Source organism: Podarcis muralis, chromosome 4 (assembly GCF_964188315.1).
Source record: "Podarcis muralis chromosome 4, rPodMur119.hap1.1, whole genome shotgun sequence".
Lineage (NCBI taxonomy): Eukaryota > Metazoa > Chordata > Lepidosauria > Squamata > Lacertidae > Podarcis > Podarcis muralis.
Window position 1 is genome coordinate 64,134,472 of NC_135658.1, and position 22,025 is coordinate 64,156,496.

The 22,025-nt window shown below is 42.7% G+C and overlaps 1 protein-coding gene across 3 annotated transcripts; it reads right to left on the reverse strand.

The window, feature by feature from the left end:
- Positions 1–1,633: 1,633 nt before the first annotated feature.
- LOC114596208 (organic solute transporter subunit alpha-like) lies at positions 1,634–18,435 on the reverse strand. Of its 3 annotated transcripts, none has more exons than XM_028727467.2 (9): positions 17,992–18,435; positions 13,763–13,914; positions 12,481–12,554; positions 10,851–11,009; positions 8,507–8,618; positions 7,435–7,581; positions 5,444–5,549; positions 4,994–5,162; positions 1,634–2,187 (listed from the first exon to the last, which is right to left on the reverse strand). In XM_028727467.2, the coding sequence occupies exons 1-8, from the start codon at positions 18,071–18,073 to the stop codon at positions 4,996–4,998; spliced, it is 999 nt and encodes a 332-aa protein (XP_028583300.2). In that variant the 5' UTR covers positions 18,074–18,435; the 3' UTR covers positions 1,634–2,187; positions 4,994–4,995. The 3 variants fall into 3 exon arrangements, with proteins under 3 accessions (XP_028583300.2, XP_028583301.2, XP_077783539.1); XM_028727468.2 differs by lacking the exon at positions 1,634–2,187 and adding an exon at positions 2,205–2,685; XM_077927413.1 differs by lacking the exon at positions 1,634–2,187 and having other exon boundaries at positions 3,339–5,162.
- Between the last annotated feature and the right edge of the window lie 3,590 nt (positions 18,436–22,025).

Below are 22,025 nucleotides of genomic sequence, written 5' to 3' on the forward strand. Positions count from 1 at the left end.
CCTGCCCTCTTTTATCTCTAGATGAATGCTTGGCCATGGTACCATCAGGAGGAGGACTTTAGGATCAGCATCCTGGGCCAAACAGCAGAATGAGCAAGAGGACCTCCAAACACAGTATATTTTGAAGTGAGACAATATACATTACTATCTAAAGAGCCCCCCACCCCAGGTAATTAAGTCCAGAGTCAAAAATTATCTAACTGCACTGCTGATATTTGGATCTTGGTATGACATCGGGAGACAGGTTGCTGGTGTTGATCCTCATTCAGTGGGTACTAGCTTTGCAAGAGGAAAGAAACTGCCCAAGCCTAGCTTCTGTTTTAGAAAGGAGCTTCAGGAAATGGTAGCTTTCCCCCTCAGCAATAAGTTTGTTACCTGGAATGGCTGTATAACGGTCACAACGTTTCTCTGCATTTGTTTATGTTACACTCTGTGAACCCAAGAAGAGTCTTGAAGCTGGACCAGACCAAAGGTCCACACAGTCTAGCAGCCTGCTTGTCCACAGTGACACAGCCACGTGTTTCCCGGAAGTCGATAAGCTGGGGGCAAAGGCATGAGCCTTTGCACACCAGCTCAGCAGTACATCACTATGCCGTGGTGGAGAATTTGGGTGGCTGTGGGTGTGGGGAGCCAAACCTGCACCTTGCGGTTTTTTTTATCTATGCAGCTCCTTGGAAGACTATAAATTACCAGTAATTCTATTAAGCAGGGATGTCAATGTGAATAAAATGGGGGGGGGGGAGCTAAGCTCCACCCCACATAATCACATGATGCGGCATTTGCACACCATTTGAATGGCAGTGCCCATCAACTTTGGGGGGAGCCTTGCAGGGAGCCTCAGAGGCAACTAAGCGAAATAATACACATTGCCATGTAAGAGTGACCTCCCACTACAACACCACAAAGTCCAGAGTCTAAAATTACCTAATAGCAGCACTGGTAAAAGGTAAAGGGACCCCTGGCCATTAGGTCCAGTCGTGGCCAACTCTGGGGTTGTGGCGCCCATCTCGCTTTATTGGCCGAGGGAGCCGGTGTACAGCTTCCGGGTCATGTGGCCAGAGTGACTAAGCCGCTTCTGGCAAACCAGAGGAGCGCATGGAAACGCCGTTTACCTTCCCACCGGAGTGGTACCTATTTATCTACTTGCACTTTGACGTGCTTTAGAACTGCTAGGTTGGTAGGAGCAGGGACCGAGCAACAGGAGCTCACCCTGTCGCAGGGATTCGAACCACCAACCTTCTGATCGGCATGTCCTAGGCTCTGTGGTTTAACCCACAGCGCCAGCAGCACTGGTACCATCAACCTATTACCATGCTGTGGTTTGGGTTTCATATATACAGTGCCCTGGTTTGCACTCATAAAAATCTGTGATTGAAACTAAGAGCATAACAAATGTTTGTTTCCTGTAAAGGAAGTGCATGCAGTCTCATTTGCATTATAGGTATAATACAAATGAGCATCTCCATATTTGGAATCGCAATGACGCAAACCAGATAGAGCATCTAAAACAGGCCTGAATTTTTTGAATGCTTTTTAACATTTTAGCACCTTCTTGAAATCAGTCGTTTTAGTATGGGAACAGAGCTAAATACAGAATCAAGGTAAGTTGAAGCAATCACTGGGACAGTCTCTGAAAGTTCTTGAGCATACGAGAGGCTCACATGTGTATTTCATGAAAGAAGCTATACAGCAACCTAAATCACTTCAGCTCTTTTTCTAATCCCAAAGAAATGAATCCCTCTCTCATTAGGCTCCACATAGGTTCAGATGTTATACATTGTGGTAATTATTTCCAAATCACAAGTGCAAACACTCAACCTGATTGGAAAATTAGCAGATTTCAAACTCGGGTAATTTGTTCTTAATGAGGAACTTGTTGAACTGAATTTAACAATTAGCTCACTCCCTTTGCTGGCTGAATGTGATAGGGTTATGTGGAAGAGATCAAATATTCATCTAAGTGATTTCAGCCAAAAAGCGAGGGGAGGCGATCAAGGTTGTAATCTTACGCACACTTACTTGGGAGTAAGTGCCACTGAATTTAATGGGACCTATTTCTGAGTATACATACTTAGGATCCGGCTGCAGAAAAACTCAGTACTCAATACTTCTGTTCCTCCAGTGCTATTATGAAACAGCCAAGACTGTGATTCTAAAAGGAGGTGTATAGTTGATCATTCTTCAGACCTGAAGATGATAGAACAGAATAAGGATGGATGTATCTGCCAGTCTCACTTTCTCTCTCTTTCTCATTTTCACAGTCTGAAATTCAGTTCACCACATTTTTGTATCAGTTTCTGTCTTAAAAATATAAAAAAGTCACCACCAAAAATTACCAGCATTTTAAGGTGTATTTCCCTTAATATACACATTTGGATGCAATTTTCCCAACTAGAAACACTTTCAATGCTTTTTCCCCACTAATACATACATTGTTATGCACACCTTCCCCTAATATACACATTTTTTGTCTGGAGAACTGCATTGCATAATTTGGAAAGTATGGATTTTGGAAACTAACTGTGTGTAGGTAGATTTGCATTAAAATGCAAACTGACCCAAGTTTCTCTCCCTTCCCTGTAATAGAAGTACAGTTGACTGTGGGGGCAGATATTCTTTTTTGGGGGGAGAAGTCAGTCCCACTAACAGTAGCTGGTCACACAGGCTTTACAGGCGTTTCAAGCACTACAAAAAAAGAGAAAGAAAAAGCTTGTGTGGGACAGAAAAAAAATGTGTTTCAACCCACCAGTCAACACTAGTTCTATCCCAACACCAATATCTCCAGAAAACTATAGTGTCTACCTAGCAAGAGGAAGAGAGGAAGGGACTCCTGCACTTTGAAGAGTTGTGTGAAGAAGTGAATTTCAGCAAGTGTAACTTGCATGGCAAACTAAACCTGCTGGCATTTGGATTTCTACATAACCATTAAAGATGCAGGATCTGTTTTCTCTCACACATCTGAACCCCCTACACGATTCTTTAACAGTCCAATCTTATGCATGTGTATGCAGAAGAAAGTCCCAAAGGAGCCTGTTACCAAATAAGTGTGCATAGGATTTCTTTGTAAGTCTAATTTAAGAGAGCAGCCAGTGCTGTGTGTTAGATTCTTGAAAATAAGTGGCAAGCTTTGGCTTAGTGTGGGCACAGTCCAATAAACCATATTTGTTAGATGAAGAACAGGGATGGTTCTACTTCATCTTTATTCATTCTCCCTCATCAGGAGTGGGAACCTTGTGCACCTCTCACCCAGATGTTGCTAGAATACAACTTCCATCTGTTCTAACCAGCATGACCAACGGTTATGGATTAAAGGAGCAGGATGTAAAAGTCTTTTCTACTTGTTTTATGAATGACATTTTATTGTTAATTTTAGGCTGTTCACTGCCATGACATGTTGGAGGTATATAGAAATTTGCCAATAAATAAAATAGAATGATCTCATAAACCAATGAATCTAATGAGACATTTATAGGGTTTATTAAGACACAGTTTAATCACAGTTCTTGGTTTTGACCCATGAGATTAAACCTGGATCAGACATAATGGGAAACTATGATTTAACAAGGTCTGGAAGACTTGCCAGAACGATGCAATGACCTTTTTCACACAGGTCTCTTGCATGAGAGGTTGCATTTTCAAGTAGCTACCTCGTCAGTGATTGTATGTATAAATCAGATCTTGCCTCTTGAGCCCAGGAGTTAAATTACAAGACGGCATTCAGAATAGCACTGAAAGCAACATGTGTGGGGTGGTGCGGCTGCATAAGCACACGGGCTCTGCCCTCCATCATCAGCACCTGTCTCCAGCAGGAAAACCACCTCTATATGTGGAGGAAAACCAGGGTTTCATAACCCTGATTTCCCAGGGTGTTAAAATGCACGGAAACCACCCTCTATAGAGTAGGCTTCCCCAGCACAGTCAGTCACCCTGGATGATGCAGAGTGCAACATTGAAATGGGGGAACCAGAACTAGCTCATGCACACTCTCTGCTCCTTGCATGTTCCTTGAAGCCCTAGGATTTGTGAGAGCTTTGGTTTTCCCATGTTACTGGCTGGCAAAACGGAACCAGGAACAAAGGAACTTAAACTATGATGCATGTGTTTTTCTTTTACTGCATTGTTATACATTCAGGGATATAGATACTAAGCACAGTTCAATAAACTGATATTTGTCCTAGGGCAACTCTGCTTGTTCTCAGCTCTTTGGCTTACTCTCCTGCTTCTTCTCATAGCATTGGTGGCATCTAAGAAGGGGATGCTGACCTCCCGACCCCTTCTTTTTTCTTGCCTATTCTCTGCCACATCCTAGTGCTGCTTCGGCATCCAATATTAGTCACATGCCATTCTGTGCGCCACCACAGCAATGCACAACTACAGGATCAGGATCAGTGTGTAGTAAAACTTGGATGACAGTTGTTGAGATAGTCTGAATCATTACTTCTACCCATCATAAAGGCAACAGAAAATACATTTTTGTTTGTTCTAATGCAGCACCTTGGAATTTGGAACAAGGCTCCATATAATGCACAATTTTCCGGCAGATTAAGCTACATTGTTCTATGACACCTGTGTAAAAATTAAACCATGCTACTTGGAGATAAGTTGTTCTCCAGTCCAATTTTTGTTTTACATTTCTACATTTTAAGGCTCAATTAGCTTTAACCATCATGAGTAATAGCTACACTTATCACAAACTTCTTTTTTTACAATATCAGATGATTATGGGAAAGTTAGCTAAAGTTGGCACTTGTGAGCTCTCCATATAATAGTCCTCATTATGTCAAAGCATAACATGGCATCACTGGATGATTCCTTTAGCTAATGTGCAATGCATGAGTTTAGTTATGGGAAGTCCACTTCCCAGCCCTGAATGCCCGGCTCATGTGGATTTATTCCACTAGTGCCAATATTACATTGCCATGGAAAATATATTGGTCAGAATCTTAGCTGTCCCAGTTAATATCTGATCAGCCCTTACATTACTGGTGCTTACTTTTAAAAAATGTTGCCCTCCACACTGATCCTGCTGCTCTGTTTGTTTCCCTTAGTTTCCTGGTCTGAAACCACTGGAAGCTCCAGGTCATCGTTTCCTTTCCTGTAGACGACTCGTGAGATCAGAGTTATGAGAAACATTTCCATAATGAGTAGCTGTTGGTCCATATCTGGCAAATCGAAAGGGAACAAAAGAGCAAGAGGTTTAAGGACCAGGAATGAAAATAAGGTGGGCTCAAACTTGCTTTCATTAAACTCTTGTAGTGGACAACTGTTGGAATGGGTAATGCTACGTGGAGCATCAGATGTCATGATCTCAATGACAGTTGGACTTTTACAGTGGCCCTGCAGAAGCGGAATACATAATTTACAGAGGTGGAATACATTATAAGTGAATATAGAAATGAACCCACTTTAGCCTGTCATAGAAACTGAAATCCAAGCAACTTACATGCTCCTCTTGCTGAAGAAGAAAGTGGAGGCACACAAGCAATTACCCCTTGCATAGCCAATATGTTGATGATGGTTGCCTGGAGCTGACTCAAAATGAGGGCAAACTACATAAACACACAGAAAAAGAAAATTGTCATGCTAAGAAAAAATCCCATTTTAGTGCAGAGGGAATGCGATTCAATAAAAACTATATACATTTTCCACCTTAAATTAAAATAAAGAGGTAAATCCCCATGAGGGGGATGACACCACAGAAGGATCTCTGTTTGGAAGTAGCATGAGGGGGAGGGTGCCGTGCATTTAGGCTGATGTTGAAAGATGAATACGCATAGTGCATGTTTTCTCCTGGTGAAAGAACCTGGTGCCCATGGAGAAGAATCCTGAAGGGTGAACTAGAGAATAGATGGCCCAAGAGAGGGGCACATTGCACATTCCTATATGTAATATTTTGTTGTTTCTCCAGCCTTCCCCAATAGGGTGTCTTCCAGATGTCTTGGACCAAAACATCTGGAGGCTGCCTGGTTGTAGAAAGCTGCATTATGCCCTCAGCGTATTCCCACTTTAGTGGGAAGAACGTACTTGCACTTACCAAAATTTATGGACTTGATTCAAACTGTGAAGATTTGTATTGAGTGGCAGAGAGGCAGCCCAGAAACTGCCATCTCCTGTGTCCACATTGTTATTGGGTGGGGACCTGGAGGAGGAGGCATGGCTGATTGCCATGGCGTTCACCTTGCAGTGGAAAAGGGTAGGCTAGAAGGAGAACTAAAGTCCCTTATAAGAGCACACTCAGCAATGGGCTGCCCAGGCTTAAAGCCAGCAGAGTCAGAGCCATGGGGCATGGATCAGTTTGGGACGCTACAAACAGTGTGTCAGGAGCCAATGAAACAGGTGTGTGTGTGTGTGTGCGCGCGCGTGCGTGCGTGCGTGCGCACGAGCTTGCATTAAGAGAAGTGAGATCATGAAGCTGAGGCTCCAATACTTTGGCCACCTCATGAGAAGACTCCCTGGAAAAGACCCTGATGTTGGGAAAGATGGAGGGCACAAGGAGAAGGGGACGAGATGGTTGGACAGTATTCTCGAAGCTACAAACATGAGTCTGACCAAACTGTGGGAGGCAGTGGAAGACAGGAGTGCCTGGCGTGCTCTGGTCCATGGGGTCACGAAGAGTCGGACACGACTAAACGACTAAACAACAACAACAGCAACATTCCCCCACTTCCCCAGTCCTTCCTCCTAGTGGCTCAAGACAGCATGCATGGCTTTCCCGCTGCTTGTTTTATCATTCCAACATTCTTGGGAAGTAAGATACTGATTGCCTTAAAACCAGGTCACCTAGAAAGTATTATAGTACAGTAGGAATCTGAACTCCTTCTCCCCAGTCCACCCCTTTACACCAGCTCTCTCCTTTGCTGGAGCTCAGCCAGGCAATTAAAAATAAATTGTGGGTTGGGTCCAACTAAGTTGAATTTAGGTTCTATCAATGGGACAAATTAGCACCCCTACACACTCTGACATGGGAGTAGATCCCATTTAACTCAATGGAGTTTACTCTGTTTGAAGTTGACATATATAGGAGAAACAGCACAAAATAAACTGTGGTGCTCTGAAACCATTTAAACAATCACATTTTTACCAGTACCTACCATGGTCTTTAGAAGTACGCCCTGGGATTTAGTCTTGTATCACAGGATATGTCTTTGTTCTACACCACTTCCTTCCATGCAGGGAAAAGGAACTCGGTGTGCCAAAATTTTAGGAAGACTGAAAACTCTAAATATTGCTCAGTTCTCCATTGTCACCCAAAAATGTTGAAAGAAGCTATCACAAAGGAGTTAGCTACAAAGAAGACCTTTCATACTTCAAAGGCTTTAACTAATAAAGTCTTTGATCTTGAATTCCTCTTTTAGGTTTGCAGCACCTGACTATAGAGCTGTCTTCCAGAAGCATTTCAAATGAAGGCCTGCAATGTAGTCTTAACTATCTCACCTGATAAAGTGCAAATTTAGGTATAATCTTCTTGCAGTTAAGGAGAGCGCGGACTCGTTGGAACATGATTCCGATTGGCCACAGGGCAATGATAGTAAGGACACCTATGAAGCAGTTAATCCATATGGCAGCTCCGTTGGGAGATAACTGAAAAGGTACATTGAACAGATACACAGATTATATTCCACAGCAGGTCCTTTTCTGCTTCCAGAACAAACTTATTTGTATAACTCATATACACACTCAGCAGCACCAAAAGCATCCACACCACCCTCAGAGCAGGCCTACTGAAATCAATACTGTACGTTCAAGTTGGTGGGGAAGGTTAAAAAACCTCTCCACGTCTTTCCCCAACACCAATTCCCTCCTCCCTGCTGCAATTTCTGGAGTAGGGAACCTTTTCCAGCAACCTTCTGGGGCTCACATATGAGTGGTGGGTGGGGCTGGAACTGGGGGCAAAAGTGGTTATGGCAACAAATACAATTTTTACCTTTGTAAAGTAGTTTTTACACATGCACCACTCTCTGTGCTCTGCTCAGACAAGCAAGAGACTTCATCAGAGTTCAATTCCAGCCAAAACACAAGCAAGGCCTGTGAGGGGTATGGCTTGGGAGAGGGGGTGCGACTTAGGAGAGTTCCAGGGGCCAGAGAGAGAAGCTAGGAGGGCCACATTTGCCTCCTGGAGGTTTCCCCCTATTAAATGCCATCACACATGTAACATTGCCTACAGTAGTTTGGTTCTGTTCCATGCGTCTGCCAGTAACTAAGCAGGTCAACTAAAGACATGTTTGTTTCAATTAGCTTTTCCAGTGGAATGGAAATGTCTCTGCCCTAACTATTTATTTTGAATTATTTAAAAACCTATATTTAGTTGGTTTTCTACTGTTATTAGAGCTTTTTAGTTCTTTTTATTCTATGTTTGTATTCTGTGTCATAGCATAGCAAGACCATGGTGATTTATGCCTACAGTACATTCTGACTGGTACTTTTTAGTTCAAAACAGTTTTAGGTGTACAGATATTTCTTATCACCCTCTGTTAAATTTCAATAAATTCTTCAAACCTTTGCTTACATCAGAGGGACTGTAGTTTCCATTGGTCCAAAGTACTATTGATAGAAACATTAGCACAGGGCGGAGGAATGCAAACTGGAAAGTCCCCAGCTTCAGTAAAAATAGTGTTCGCCTGCCAAATAAAAAAAGGGGGAAGGACAAATTCATAATCTCAAAGGAGATTGAGGTACAGTAGTAATCTTGATCCACTGACACGTATTGGGCTTTTGCCTTGGACAATCTGAGTACTAAATATCCCTACCCCACGCCAACCCCCCCCATTACATCTTTCTTTCCTTCCTCTCTTTATTCAGATATCCAACCTCCTTCTCTTTCCACCTCAGACACTCTCATTAATGAAGGCAAGCTGCTATTTAATGTACTCTGTGCTATATTAATGAACTTTGGCTTAATATAATTGCTCAATTAATACAGCCATAATTGCATAATAATGATATAATTATAGTGGCAATTTTACTCCTGCAAATAATTACAGAACTATAAACAGTACAAACGAGTGTACAAATGAGCTGGCAGATCACCTCTTTTTGCTTTCTTGAAGAAGCGAAGGAAGTGTTTGAGAACATGCAAGCTTTAGTGACATCTCTACCCTCTGTCAATCTAAGGACCAAATAATAAATAGAATCATAGAATTGTAGAGTTGGAAGGGACCCCGAATCTCATCCAGTCCAGTCCCTGCAATGCAGGAATCTCAACTAGATCATGCATGACAGGTGGCCATCCAACCTCTGCTTAAAAACCTCCAAGGAAGGAGAGTCCACCATCTCTTGTGGGAGTCTGTTCCATTGTCAAACAGCTCATACTGTCAGAAAGTTCTTACAATCAGAATGTTTAGTCTGAATCTCCTTTCTTGTGACTTGAAGCCATTCTCATCCTACCCTCTGGAGCAGAAGAAAACAAGCTTGCTCCATTCTCCATTTGACAGCTGTTTAGCTATTTGAAGATGGCTGTCATATCTCTTCTCAGTCTCCTCTAGGCTAAACATAGCCAGCTACCTCAGAGACAGTTTTAGGGTAGTGTAACCAGTTTGGCCATACTGGGTGCTGCACTGCAAGAGGTGCCACAACAATACTGTAGAGCGGAGCACCAAATTTTAGCGTTACATATGGTTTCTGACATCAGATCGCCCATGGATTATTCATATTTTAATACAGTGGTACCTCTGGTTACGTACTTAATTCGTTCTGAAGGTCCGTTCTTAACCTGAAACTGTTCTTAACCTGAAGCATCACTTTAGCTAATGGGGCCTCCTGCTGCCACTGTGCCGGCGCTGCATGATTTTTGTTCTCATCTTGAAGCAAAGTTCTTAACCTGAGGTAATATTTCTGGGTTAGCGGAGTCTGTAACCTGAAGCGTATGTAACCCGAGGTACCACTGTAATCCTGTGGCGCAAAGACAGTGAATCAGAGTAAGGAAGTGGTTCTAAAAGAGGGATGAGGAACCTCAGGCCTTGGGGCCTAAATCTGGTCCTCCAGTTCTTTCTACCTAGTGCTAGGAACTCTTCCCTGGCCACCCTGCTCACTGGCCCCACGTTACACCCTGGGTAATTCTGCCTCACTGAAATTTGTTCTTGAACTCTGATGGTGCCTCTTGTTGGTCTGGGTGGAGGATAGAGAGGGGTGGGTGGGTGCAGAAACTAGCCTGCTGTGCAAAGGTACAATTTACATTAATTGCCACGCCCACATTTGACTCTGGCTCCACCCACCGCTGGCATGTGGCCCTCAGAAGGTTGCCCAGAAGGGAAGGCCGCCCTTGGACTGAAGCTGACTTTCCACCTACTTCCCACATCTTTTTTCACAGTCTAGATCCTCCATTCTAAGCAAAGGTTTTGCGTGTGGCCCATATGGAGCCAATAAGTTAGCACAGTCACATGTTAACTCATGCTGACTAAAAACATGGAGAGGAAACAGAAGTAATCAGTGAGGGAAGGATAGGTTGCCTTTCTGTCTATTGCCCCCCCCCCCCCGGTTCAACTAACTTATTGCAAACGTCAGTTCTTGTTTTAGGACCAACAGAGTGGATCTTGCAGTCCATCTACTCCAAACCCATGCTCAGTCCAGAGCTAGAGCATCTGCAAAAGATGGCTGTCCAATCTCTGCATCCTAGAAGAATTCCAAGGCAGCACTCGGTCCAGATATGCAGGTATATTTGGATTTGAGCTTCCTTTAAGTATATGATCGAAACCAAAACACTGCCCAATGGGGTATGCTACCTTGGGTTCCAGGATGGAAGGAAGGTGGTATGTCAGTGTAAGAAAACTGATGTGAATGTGCTGACTTTAAACCACACCCTTTCCCTTTAATAATCACAACATTCTGATTATACCAAAGCCTTTCCAACTCACCTATTGATGCGTATATGTGGGAGGCAAAGGCAACAGCAGCAGCAGGGGCCTGTGCTTATCTTGAAGTGGTCATTCTCAAAGTGCCTGAGGAATAGTTTTTGACCCCCACATTCTTTAATCATCATGAGCAGGAACTTGTGGATGACGATAGCAAAAAATCTATGGGAAGGAGGGAAAGGCACCTACATGTTAAGATATGCATTTGTCACACATGACTGTCATGGCCGCAGGCTTGAGCTCAGCAGAGGAAGAGCTGGCTGAGCCCAGGTCTGCTGTTCTGCTAGCTGAGGAATTGGAGAAGGCTGCTGACGCTGGTGGATTGGAGCCTGAGCCTGAGTGGGGACCCTCACAGGGGCTGCCCCCCAGTTTTGACTTGCCAGGGGAATTGAGTGCTTCTCACAGTAGCATAGCTGCTCAACAGGGCACTACTCAGGAGGTTACAGTACAGACACAGAGAGTTGGCCCTTTAAGAGCCACAGTCTTCAGGCCTAAATGATGGAGCCTAGAAGAAGTGGACTCATAAGACTTCAGTTCACCTCCAGCCTTTGCTGGCGCAAGTTGTTGTTGTTCATTTGGAGCTATCCATAGTGCAGTAACTACTGGGATGCCTTGAGTTGCCATTCCCTGAAAAACCTACCGTATTTTTTGCTCGATAAGACTCACTTTTTCCCTCCTAAAAAGTAAGGGGAAATGTGTGTGCGTCTTATGGAGCGAATGCAGGCTGCGCATCTATCCCAGAAGCCAGAACAGCAAGAGGGATTGCTGCTTTCACTGCACAGCGATCCCTCTTGCTGTTCTGGCTTCTGAGATTCAGAATATTTTTTTTCTTGTTTTCCTCCTCCAAAAACTAGGCGCGTCTTGTGGTCTGGTGCGTCTTATAGAGCGAAAAATACGGTACCTTGTTTTTGAAAGAGTGAGACAACTTTATTTTAGGAGAAATAGCGGGGGGGGATTTAAATATTCCCTTCCTCAGGGCCACTGCATCAGTCTAATTTGCATCCCCCACAGCTGCTTTTGGGTTGCTGTTGTTGTTTTCTTTTTTTAAAAAAGAACAAAAAGCCAAAGGATGCAAAATATTTTCTCTTCCTTTACAGTATGTGTTACAGCTGACAAGCCTCATCACACAGATCTCCAACTTGGGTTATTTTCCTATATTGGTGTACTTTTTTTCAGCAGTTTTTTTTTGTTTTTTTGGTTAAAAAAAAGAAACTGCAATGTGCCATTTAGAAAAGACTGGTGAAATGCCACTCACAGGTCAGAATCTTGCTCTAAAGAATACGTTTGAGAAATCAAAGGGGCTCTGCTGTTTCAATCCAGCTGCCAGTCAAAGGAGTCTGTGGACTTTTAAAGTGCACAAACTAAAGAATACACCCCCCCGCACACACGTTTAACATTCCATTCTTTTATCTAGTCGGTGCCATTATTAGTTTCTACACTATCATCAAAGTCTGAGTTAACAGTATATTCCCCTCACACAAAAAAACAACAACTGATAAAGGATTCTATTTTAACAAAAGGGCTGTTCCTACAAATACAAGATAACTACTTGTTTCCTTAATGCTGGAAACATTTTGCCTAAAAATGGAAACAGATGGGTAAATGCATATCTAAAAAGATAGAGAAAACATACACTGCTGCAGTAAAATCTGTAAACATTGTTGAGCGAGGAATCCACATCCCAATACATGACGTAGTGGCAATCACCTGGAAAGAGAGAGGAACATTCAGGGCAAAACCTATTTATTAACCAAGTAGATTTGGGGGCGGGGGAATCTATTATCTTCTAAATGAATATCCCTTCAGTTCAGATTTAGACACAATTCAATATAATCTAGTCTCAAGTGAGGCATCAGATCAGAACATCAGATTAGAGCTCTTTCTAAAGAACTTTTCCTTTAGAAAACATCAGATGGAGAAGCCCTACCTGGGGAAGTTCAATATCCAAGTAGCATCATAGGAAGCAGCATTGTAAGTTATCGTACTATTTGTCCAAGTAGGCCAGTATTGTCTACTCTGATTGGCAGCAGTAATCCAGAGTCATTGGCTATTCATTGTTTTAACTCAGGGGTGGGAAGCCTATGTCAGCCTGAGGGCCACCTTCCCATGTGCGCAAGCTTCTGGGTGCTGCATGCCAGTGTTGGGTGTGGTAAAAGTGGATGTGGCCAGACACACCATTCTCTATTTTCCATCCACCCAGGCAAGTAAGCAAGAGATATTAACACACTTCAAGAGCACTTTCCAGCCACATGAAATCACTGAAAGAGAGCTGAGAGCAGAGTCGCTTGGGCAGAGTCTTAACAGCTGGATAGAGAGGCTTGGAGGGCCACATTTGGCCCCTGGGTCTGATGGTTCCCCACTCCAGTTTTAGCTGAAGATGCCAGGAATTGGACCTGAGAATTAATGCATGCAAATAATGTATGCTACTGCCTTTCCCTAAGAGGAAGGCATTGCCAGAGACCCAGTAATAGGGTCATCTCTGGATGCCCTTACGTTAGTACTAAGAGGGTTTCCCATGCTTAGTGTAATTTAATAATAATAATAATAATAATAATAATAATAATAATAATAATAATAATAATTTATATCCCGCCCATCTGACCAGGTTTCCCTAGCCACTCTGGGTGGCTTACAACATATATAAAAACACAACAGAACACTAAATATTAAAAAAGAAAATATCCTATACAAGCAACAAACAAACCAAGAAATCAATAGAAAACAACAACACAACAACAGCAACAACAACAACAACAACCAGCTTGCTGTTATACTCAAATTAAAATAACCGCCAACCCCACCTAAACATATAACTCACACCAACCCAACAAAAACAAAACACGGGAACCAAAATTAGAACTCTAAAACATTTTAGCCAGTTGCCCCAACCCAACTAATTTATTTATTCAACTTACCGGAGCAGCTGCATTTATCCAAATAAAAATGGATCTTTTGGAGGGTGGGATTTTGCGGTAGATATAGAAGACTTCCTCCACAAACACCAGGTCAGCAGTCAGTGTCATTAAAGTCAGGATAGCAAAGAGCAATATTCCTGTCAAATCAAGGCCTGAAAGGATAAAGAGTTGTGGCAAATGTAAACAACAAGCTGCAGCACATAAAGAAATGGAATACTTCAGCCTAGTAAAAGCAAGCCAGTATGCTTAATATAAAGTAAGCATATCCTTAATTCACAATCCAGGGCCTTAGAATCCATATTGGTATGGCTACAAGTTAACTATTCCCTTAGTAGACCGATTGCTAGTTAATTACTTGGATCAGTCAGTTTCATCACTGGGACTTAAGCTTGAGCAGAAAAAAATAGTTTGGGATTTTGAAATTGAGAGACCATGGCAGTGTGTGTGTGTGTGTGTGTGTGTGTGTGTGTGTGTGAGAGAGAGAGAGAGAGAGAGAGAGAGAGAGAGATGAATGTTTCTAGCTGGTCTTAGCTGAAACTGGGGATAAAGGCTTGTTTGGCACCCAAACTTCTGAACAATCATATCTTGGATCCCGAAAGCCTTGGTACTTGAACGTTTTGACTCCTGAGCGCCGCAAACCCGGAAGTGAGCATTCTGGTTTGAAAACGTTCTTTGGAACCCGAGTGTCTGGCGGTGCTTCCGGGGCTTCTGATTGGCTGCAGGAGCCTCCTGCAGCCAATCAGAAGCTGCACTTTGGTTTCCAAACATTTTGGAAGTCGAATGGCCTTCTGGAACGGATTCCATTGGACTTCCAAGGTACGACTGTATTACGTTTTTTTTTTTCTCCTGGTAGGGCTCATTTCCAGTTTCAGAGCCCCACCTCTAGTGGGGGAAACAGTTGAGGCATTGCTGTTACAGGGTGAAAAGGATTTGGAAACCCATATTACATACTCCATTATCAGTATGTATTAATACAAGAATGTGGGAAGAGGCTAAACAACCAAGTTCCATAAAGGAAAAACAAGGAAGTATTGGTAGTGGCAAAACACTGCAGCAGTGCAGCAATTCATTGTGGGGTAGGTAGAACTTAGGTCTTCACTCTATAGCTACAGAATGAGTACATAACTAGGGGTAGGACCACACAGCAACCACAGAACACTACAAAAGCAGCCACGGCCATCTTAGGCCCACATTTAATAAACAAGCGCAGTTCCCCCACATTTATCACATGGTACATTGGCTGCCTGAATTCACTCTCCTTTTCTTTTACTCGAGCTTTTCTGGCCAAAAATGTTCACATTAATGAAGGACCACACCTATTTGTTTTTGTTTTTTAAGTGCTTAAAATCACAAACACAGTTTAGTAATGGTTATAATTTTTAATTTTTAATGAGTATTTTTTAAAAAATAAAGGAATAAAATTTGGTATAATCAGGAATAGTACATTATGTACCTGTTTGGGTGCATGTGCAAATAATTCAGTAACAAGTAGATAGACAGACAGACAGACAGACAGACAGATGTACACTCTCCTCCCCACACCTTAAGCAATAAACTGCTATCAATGAGAATCATAGTTCTCTTCTATTGCTAGTTAGCTGTGTCAATTACATCTAGAATCAGGAACAATTGTTCTACACAGTCATAATTATATCTGGGATTTGCTGTATGATATCTATAAATTCATTGATGCAAATTCTTATCCATGGCAAGCTTTTGCATCAATCGAATCATACCTTCTTCCTTCATTGCTAGGGGCTTTATATTTTTCCATTTCGCTGCAGTTTGGAACTTTGCCACCACTAAAATATGAGCCATTGGCTCTCTCCTAATCTGTGATATCTCTTCCTAGTCAGTAACACCCATCAAGATGGGTTATAGAACCAAAGGGCAATCCCACATCTTTTTAACACGATGCTTTGTGAATGACCTTTAAAAAAAAAAAAGAATGCTTTGACACTGATTAATTGGCAGCAAACTGTGACTGTGATTCCAGATAAACAGACCCAGTGCTGTAACCTACGGGGACTGATTCCAGGGAAAATGCAGCCCTTCCGGACACCACCCCAGTGTTGCTCACAGCATTGCAGAACCTAATAAGTTCAGCTCATTAAAAAATAAATAAATATGTGGGCGAGTCTAAATGCAGGTGTCCCAGACTGAGGCTAGTAGTGCCTTTAGTGTCTATACACAACTACACATTCATTCCTGTACTATTGCCATATCATAGTTCAAGAAGTTTTAAACTTTCCCTTCCCCTTGCCATTCTCTGTGTCCACATGACCCCATATTTGAGAACAGCAGGAAAGCTTTGACACTTAATTTCTAGCAGGTGGAACTGCTCATACAATGCAAAGGCAGAGGCACTGTGGGAAGTGCCTGTTTTGATCCACACACCTAAAGTTCCCCATTTCTTATCAGTGGGTATTGTGTCAGTTGCTCATTCCCATGAGAACAGTGACTAATAAATAGAGTTATCACACATATTGCCCATTCTGCATTTGTTTTATATGGCAGCACCTGCACTCTGGAACTCCTTGCTTATTGAAATCAATCAGGCACCTTCACTGTACTCTTTTTTGTGCCTGCTAAAAATATTCCTGTTTAGAGAGCCAGTGTGGTGTAATGGTTAAGAGCCTTTTATCTGACTTGAGACTTATCGCAAACCTTTTAACCTTTTATCTGACTTGAGATGCCTTGCTCACATCTTACTCCAACCCGTAATCTGGGGAACCGGGTTCGCGTCTCCGCTCCTCCACATGCAGCTGCTGGGTGACCTTGGGCCAGTCACACTTCTCTGAAGTCTCTCAGCCCCACTCACCTCACAGAGTGTTTGTTGTGGGGGAGGAAGGGAAAGGAGATTGTGAGCCACTTTGAGACTCCTTCGGGTAGTGATAAAGCGGGATATCAAATCCAAACTCTTCTTAAACTAGCTTACCCAGATGCTTAGAAAGTTGAGGTGATTTTAATCTGTTTTAGTATTTTAACTTTTGTTTTATGTTTTAAAGTATGGTTGTAATTTTTATTTTATTTTATCGTTTTATCATTTTGTAAATTGCTTTGAGTGGTGTTTTTTTTTTTACAATCAAGCGGTATATACGTGTCAGAGCTGCCCCTGGTCCCAGCTCACAGAGGACCAACGCCAGTCCGTTGTTATATTAAATAGTTTTTATTGAAGTTCAGTTTCTCATTTACAGCCACGGCGCGCAGCTCTACGTCTTAAACCCTAGACCGCCGAAGCTCCGTCTGAGTCTCCTCCCCCCAGACACCAGTTTAAGACCCTAGCTTTGCTCCACCTCTTTCTCTGCTCCCTCTTCCTCTGGGTCTGCCTGTCCGCCGGGGTTTTCCCCTTTCTAGACTCTTCTGACGCTGACTCCCCCCTCCCTCCGGCGGGCTTTAGGACCTGGTTCCCAATCCGGGCTTTCTGCTGTCCTGCGCGCCTGTACATTTGAACTTGGCGCGCGCGCCCAGCCTGCCACCTTCCTTCTGACCGTTATACTGCTCCTGTTGCTGCTTGCCGGAGGAGACGCTGACTCTGACCTTTGGGGCTCTTCCACCCCACTACGCTCTGGTGGGGAAGCTGGCCCTGATTTCCAGCTACTGCTTTGGGAGTCTCCGCTGGCCCACTGCTTCTGGTGTGTCCCCCCTGGGACCCCCCTTGCCCTGGCCATCGGCGCACCCTTCTGGGAATCTTCTGATTCACTGGAGAGGCTTATGGAATCTCTCGGGTCACTGTCATTCTGCCCTCCGCTGCCCTCGGATTCTTCCCCTTCGCTCTCCATTTCCTCTCTACCCTGCGCCTCTGCTCCTGAGCCCCTGACAATATGTTTTATAAAATAAATAATATTATCATAATTATCAACAACAATCATATATGTTTGGAATTCTTCCTGCACAAGCCCTGCTGAAAAGGAGCATCTTTCTGTTTTTATGGTTGAAACTCTTTTTATTTTTAAAGTTACAGGTGAATGGTATTTGCCATTCAGAGTCATTATGCATTCATCAACACTAGATTAAGTTTGCCTTTAAGCCTTTCTAATGAACATTAATGTGTCCTCCTCATTTCAAATGCCATTTAAAAAGTAGGTCAGTCCAGAACAACAGTGAAAGAAAAAGCTTCTCATTAACACACCCACACACACACCAGTTTGATTAATCTGGTAAAAAAACAACCCAAAAAGGATTTATTCACACAGACTTACGTTGTTCTCAACAGTGAATAAACTTACTTTCTAATATTACTTGTGAGTATGGACGTTCATTTGCAGAACAGACAGGATCCAATGTCCCATTATTTCCCGCTTCTTCCATTTTAGGAACTTTCTTCAGGGACGCTTTCCCTTCTTTTCTCTCTAGCCCTCCCTGTTCAGATTCTTTTCTTTCTCTGAGTGCTGCAGCTGTAAGGAAGAGTGAGATCAGCTTTCTGCTAGTTCCCTTTTGTTCTTCCAGTCAAGCTCTGCTGGCTGAGGTGACAGGCACGTCTGAAATCAGTGAAACATTGACTGTCCAAATGCTCTGCGACTTTCCTTCTACAGTTCCACAAGATAAGAAGCGGCAAAACAATAGTCAGGTGAAACACAGAGATCTGGCACTAGCAGCCAGGTCCTAAGAGGTCAAATAGAGACAGAGACAGGGCGATGTGAGACTGAAAGGGCTGTCTCTTCTGGCCAGGATGTTTGGTATGCCACACCTTTTCCACCAACTGTTACCAGCTTCATTGCCCTCAGCAGGGTGCAATGTTGTAAACCGCAACCTGTTCTCATGGTACACAGTAACATGTGAAATGGTTCTGTATAAAAGATGACATTGTGCTTTGAATGTTTCCTTTTGCTGAGCCTTAACAATTGAACAATATACTGTACCATGCAGAAGGGTGTTGCTGGGTTTTGGTTTTTTTTTTTTGCAAGTGATACTATTTCAGTATTAGTTGTTGTCAGTGGGAAAGACTGAGCAATAAATCAAAGGTGTATTACGTGGTTTTCAGATAATCTCAGCCCAGGTTCACATCAACCCATCTGCACGTCTGCCATAGGATCCCTGCACATCTACAATGTAATCCCAATGCATTGCAGAGGACCCTAATCTTAGAATATGTACCATATTCCATTCTTACTGAAATGCACCTAAACATTTCTACAGCTATGCAGTGCCAGGGGAGAAATGGCTAATGTCAGACAAGTTGCCTTTTCGGGAAAGTTGCTCACCGTTATAGCTCTTTTCACTGAGAAACTGACAATAAGGAACCACACTGGTTTCCCCAGAACACGGTTTGAAAAGCACTGTTTTAGCCACTATAGATTTAATGTTCAAATTCTTGCTAAAGGAAATGGATAAACTGATTTGGCTGTTGTACACCTGATGTGCAAGGCAGCCTGTTTATTTGTGGAGAAGCTTTCCTGCTACAGCAAGCTATTCATAATAGGGCCACTTGCCAAATCAAAATGTTTGCATACAAGCCACCCTACCTCTTCGCAGCCACTGCATGTGAGCACAGGCAACTTCCAATTTACATGAGGGAGGGGGTTACATTCCAAGGCACCACACGTGAAATCACATATATTTGAAAAACCATTGAAAAAACCTGCAAACACCCCATTCCGACCCTGCCCTGCTCCCCTCCGCCTCTTTCTGTGATGTTTTTAGGTCACTTCCGGGTTCAGCACAATGTGCACGTGTGCAATCGCACACATATTGGACATGCCTAAAACAGTTGCTGCCTGTATTATGAAGGGGAAAACCTTGATTTATAAGTGTTTGTATGTGTACAGGCATACCATGACAGGCATACCTGAGCATAAGATGTTCCATGAGAATCATGGCCTTATCATGTAAAACCTAAACATAAAAAAAGAAGGCATTAATGGTGAAATTTCTGTACAGAAGAGCAATAACAGAGAAACGGTCCACTTCAATGCATGATCACATAGGCCTGAATAAGATGATTCATTTCAGCTAGCACCCAGCATCGAATTTCATCTGTGCTTAGAATATTACTTAGAAAGTCGAGGTAATTTGAATCTCTTTTAGTATTTTAACTTTTGTATGTTTAAAGTAGGGTTGTGAATTTTTCTTGTTCTTACTGTTTTATCTTTTGTTAAACGCTTTGAGGTTTTCTACACTCAAGTGGAGTTCATTTTTTATGAGATAAAGAACAAAATAAATAAATAAATTGGAAAGGGATACAGGAGGGTGGAAAGGTGGAAAGGGATACAGGAGGGTGGAAAGGGATACAGGAGGCAGATAAGCCTAAATAAGGCTGCAATGGTATACACACAAACCTGGCTCGGAGTATGTCCCATTGGACCCAGCATAGAATTGCCCTGTTAAACATTCTCAAGCATGCTCCATTGTGTTCAATGGGACTTCCAACCAGGTGAGTATAAGATTTCTGCATTAGAATTCATTTAGATCTATGAAATAATTAAGCATGCGTTAAAAAAATTCCCTCTAGAATCAAAGGGACTTGAGATGTGTTCTTTAGTTGCTATATATACAGAAACACACACAGAAAGAAACACCCACCCACCCACCTGTTAGCAGATAAGCTATTCTGGTGTGTGGTGATTGACCTTTTCAACTATGCAGCCTTTCCTGATTGGGTTTAGGTGCTTAGCAGCATTAGGTATTTATATGGTCCTCATATCTGATGTAGCAAAGTACAGTCTCTAAATAGTAAACCTTGATAACATCTCAAACTTTAGATAAGTTCAATATTTTTCTTTCTGCATCGAAGATTTCCGGGTGCCTCTTATGAAGTACGTCTATGTCCTTGTGGAATTGGAGAATCTGAGTTTGTAACATGTATCTTTTTATGTTGTCTGTTTTGCACCCAGATTAGATCAGAGTTATTCTTAGATTTAAGGGAATCCTGAAATAAGTTAATCGGGAGATGTGAGATTGGGTTTGGTTTTGCTCTGTGCCTTCCTTGAGTGCTTCTGGAGGGATGTAAGTTTGAATTGTTCTAGTGTATCTCATTTGCCTGGGTGAGGAGGGGATGGAGATTTTTGCCTGGCTGGAATGAAGCTTTTTGTACAAAGATGCACATCCATTGCTGCACTAAGTTTTGCCAGTGGCTTTTCCCACTGCTGGTATGTGGCCCCTGGAAGGGGATATGGTCCTCATGCTAAAACAAAAAGTTCCCTGCCCCTGATTTAAATTATGGTAATTATTTCTACATATCTATAGTAATCATTTTAAAATTTGTCCTCCTTTGTCCTCTTTCTTGACCACCCTAAAGACAAATCAGCTAAGAGTGAGAGTGGGGAACAGACATGGAATGCTGAAGGAGAGAGACTTGAAGGTTAGTATTATTATCATCATCATCATCCTCATTATTAAATGTGTATACCACCCTCTATCTGCTGGTCTCATGGCGGTTCAAAACATAAAAACACAAAATACTAACACAAAATACATAATAAAAATAAAAACAAGAAAAAAACCAGTAACCCCCCCTTCCCCAACACATTTTAAAAGCGCATTGGATGTCAATCAGCCAAAGGCCTGGTTAAAGAGGAACTTTTTTGCCTGGTTCCTAAAGGTATTCAGTGGTACCTCGGGTTAAGAACTTAATTCGTCCCAGAGGTCCGTTCGTAACCTGAAACTGTATTTAACCTGAAGCACCACTTTAGCTAATGGGGCCTCCTGCTGCTGCCGCGCCGCCGGAGCACGATTTCTGTTCTCATCCTGAAGCAAAGTTCTTAACCCGAGGTACTATTTCTGGGTTAGCGGAGTCTGTAACCTGAAGTGTATGTAACCTGAGGTACCACTGTATAATGAAACCTCCCTGGGCAGAGCATTGCACAAATGAGAAGCCACTGCAGAGAAGGCCCATTCTTGTGTTGCCACCCTCCAGGTCTCCAGGAAGAGGCTCACAAAGAAGGACCTCAGAAGATGATCTCCGGTAGGTTAATATAGAGAAAGGAAGTTATTGAGGTAGACCCGTATGGAAATGGCCTCTTGACCTTTGCAGGCAGAGAAATTGTGGGTCCCATTTCACCCTGTTTCTTCAGGGGGAAGGAGAAATTCTCCAATAGTTCCTCAGGGGTGGCATTCACCATTAACAGTGACAATAGCACAGTTTCTTTTGCTCTTCCTAAGATTTTATTTTGTTACTGTTCTTTCAATGCTGCCGCAAGTGGTAGTAGCAGCTCTATTGGCAGCCTGGCCACCATTTTGTATTCCCCACAATGCCATGGGCCTAGCATTATTCTGGGGCATTGTGGAGGAGAAAATGCCAGTCAGAATATTGGTGCCCTTCTTG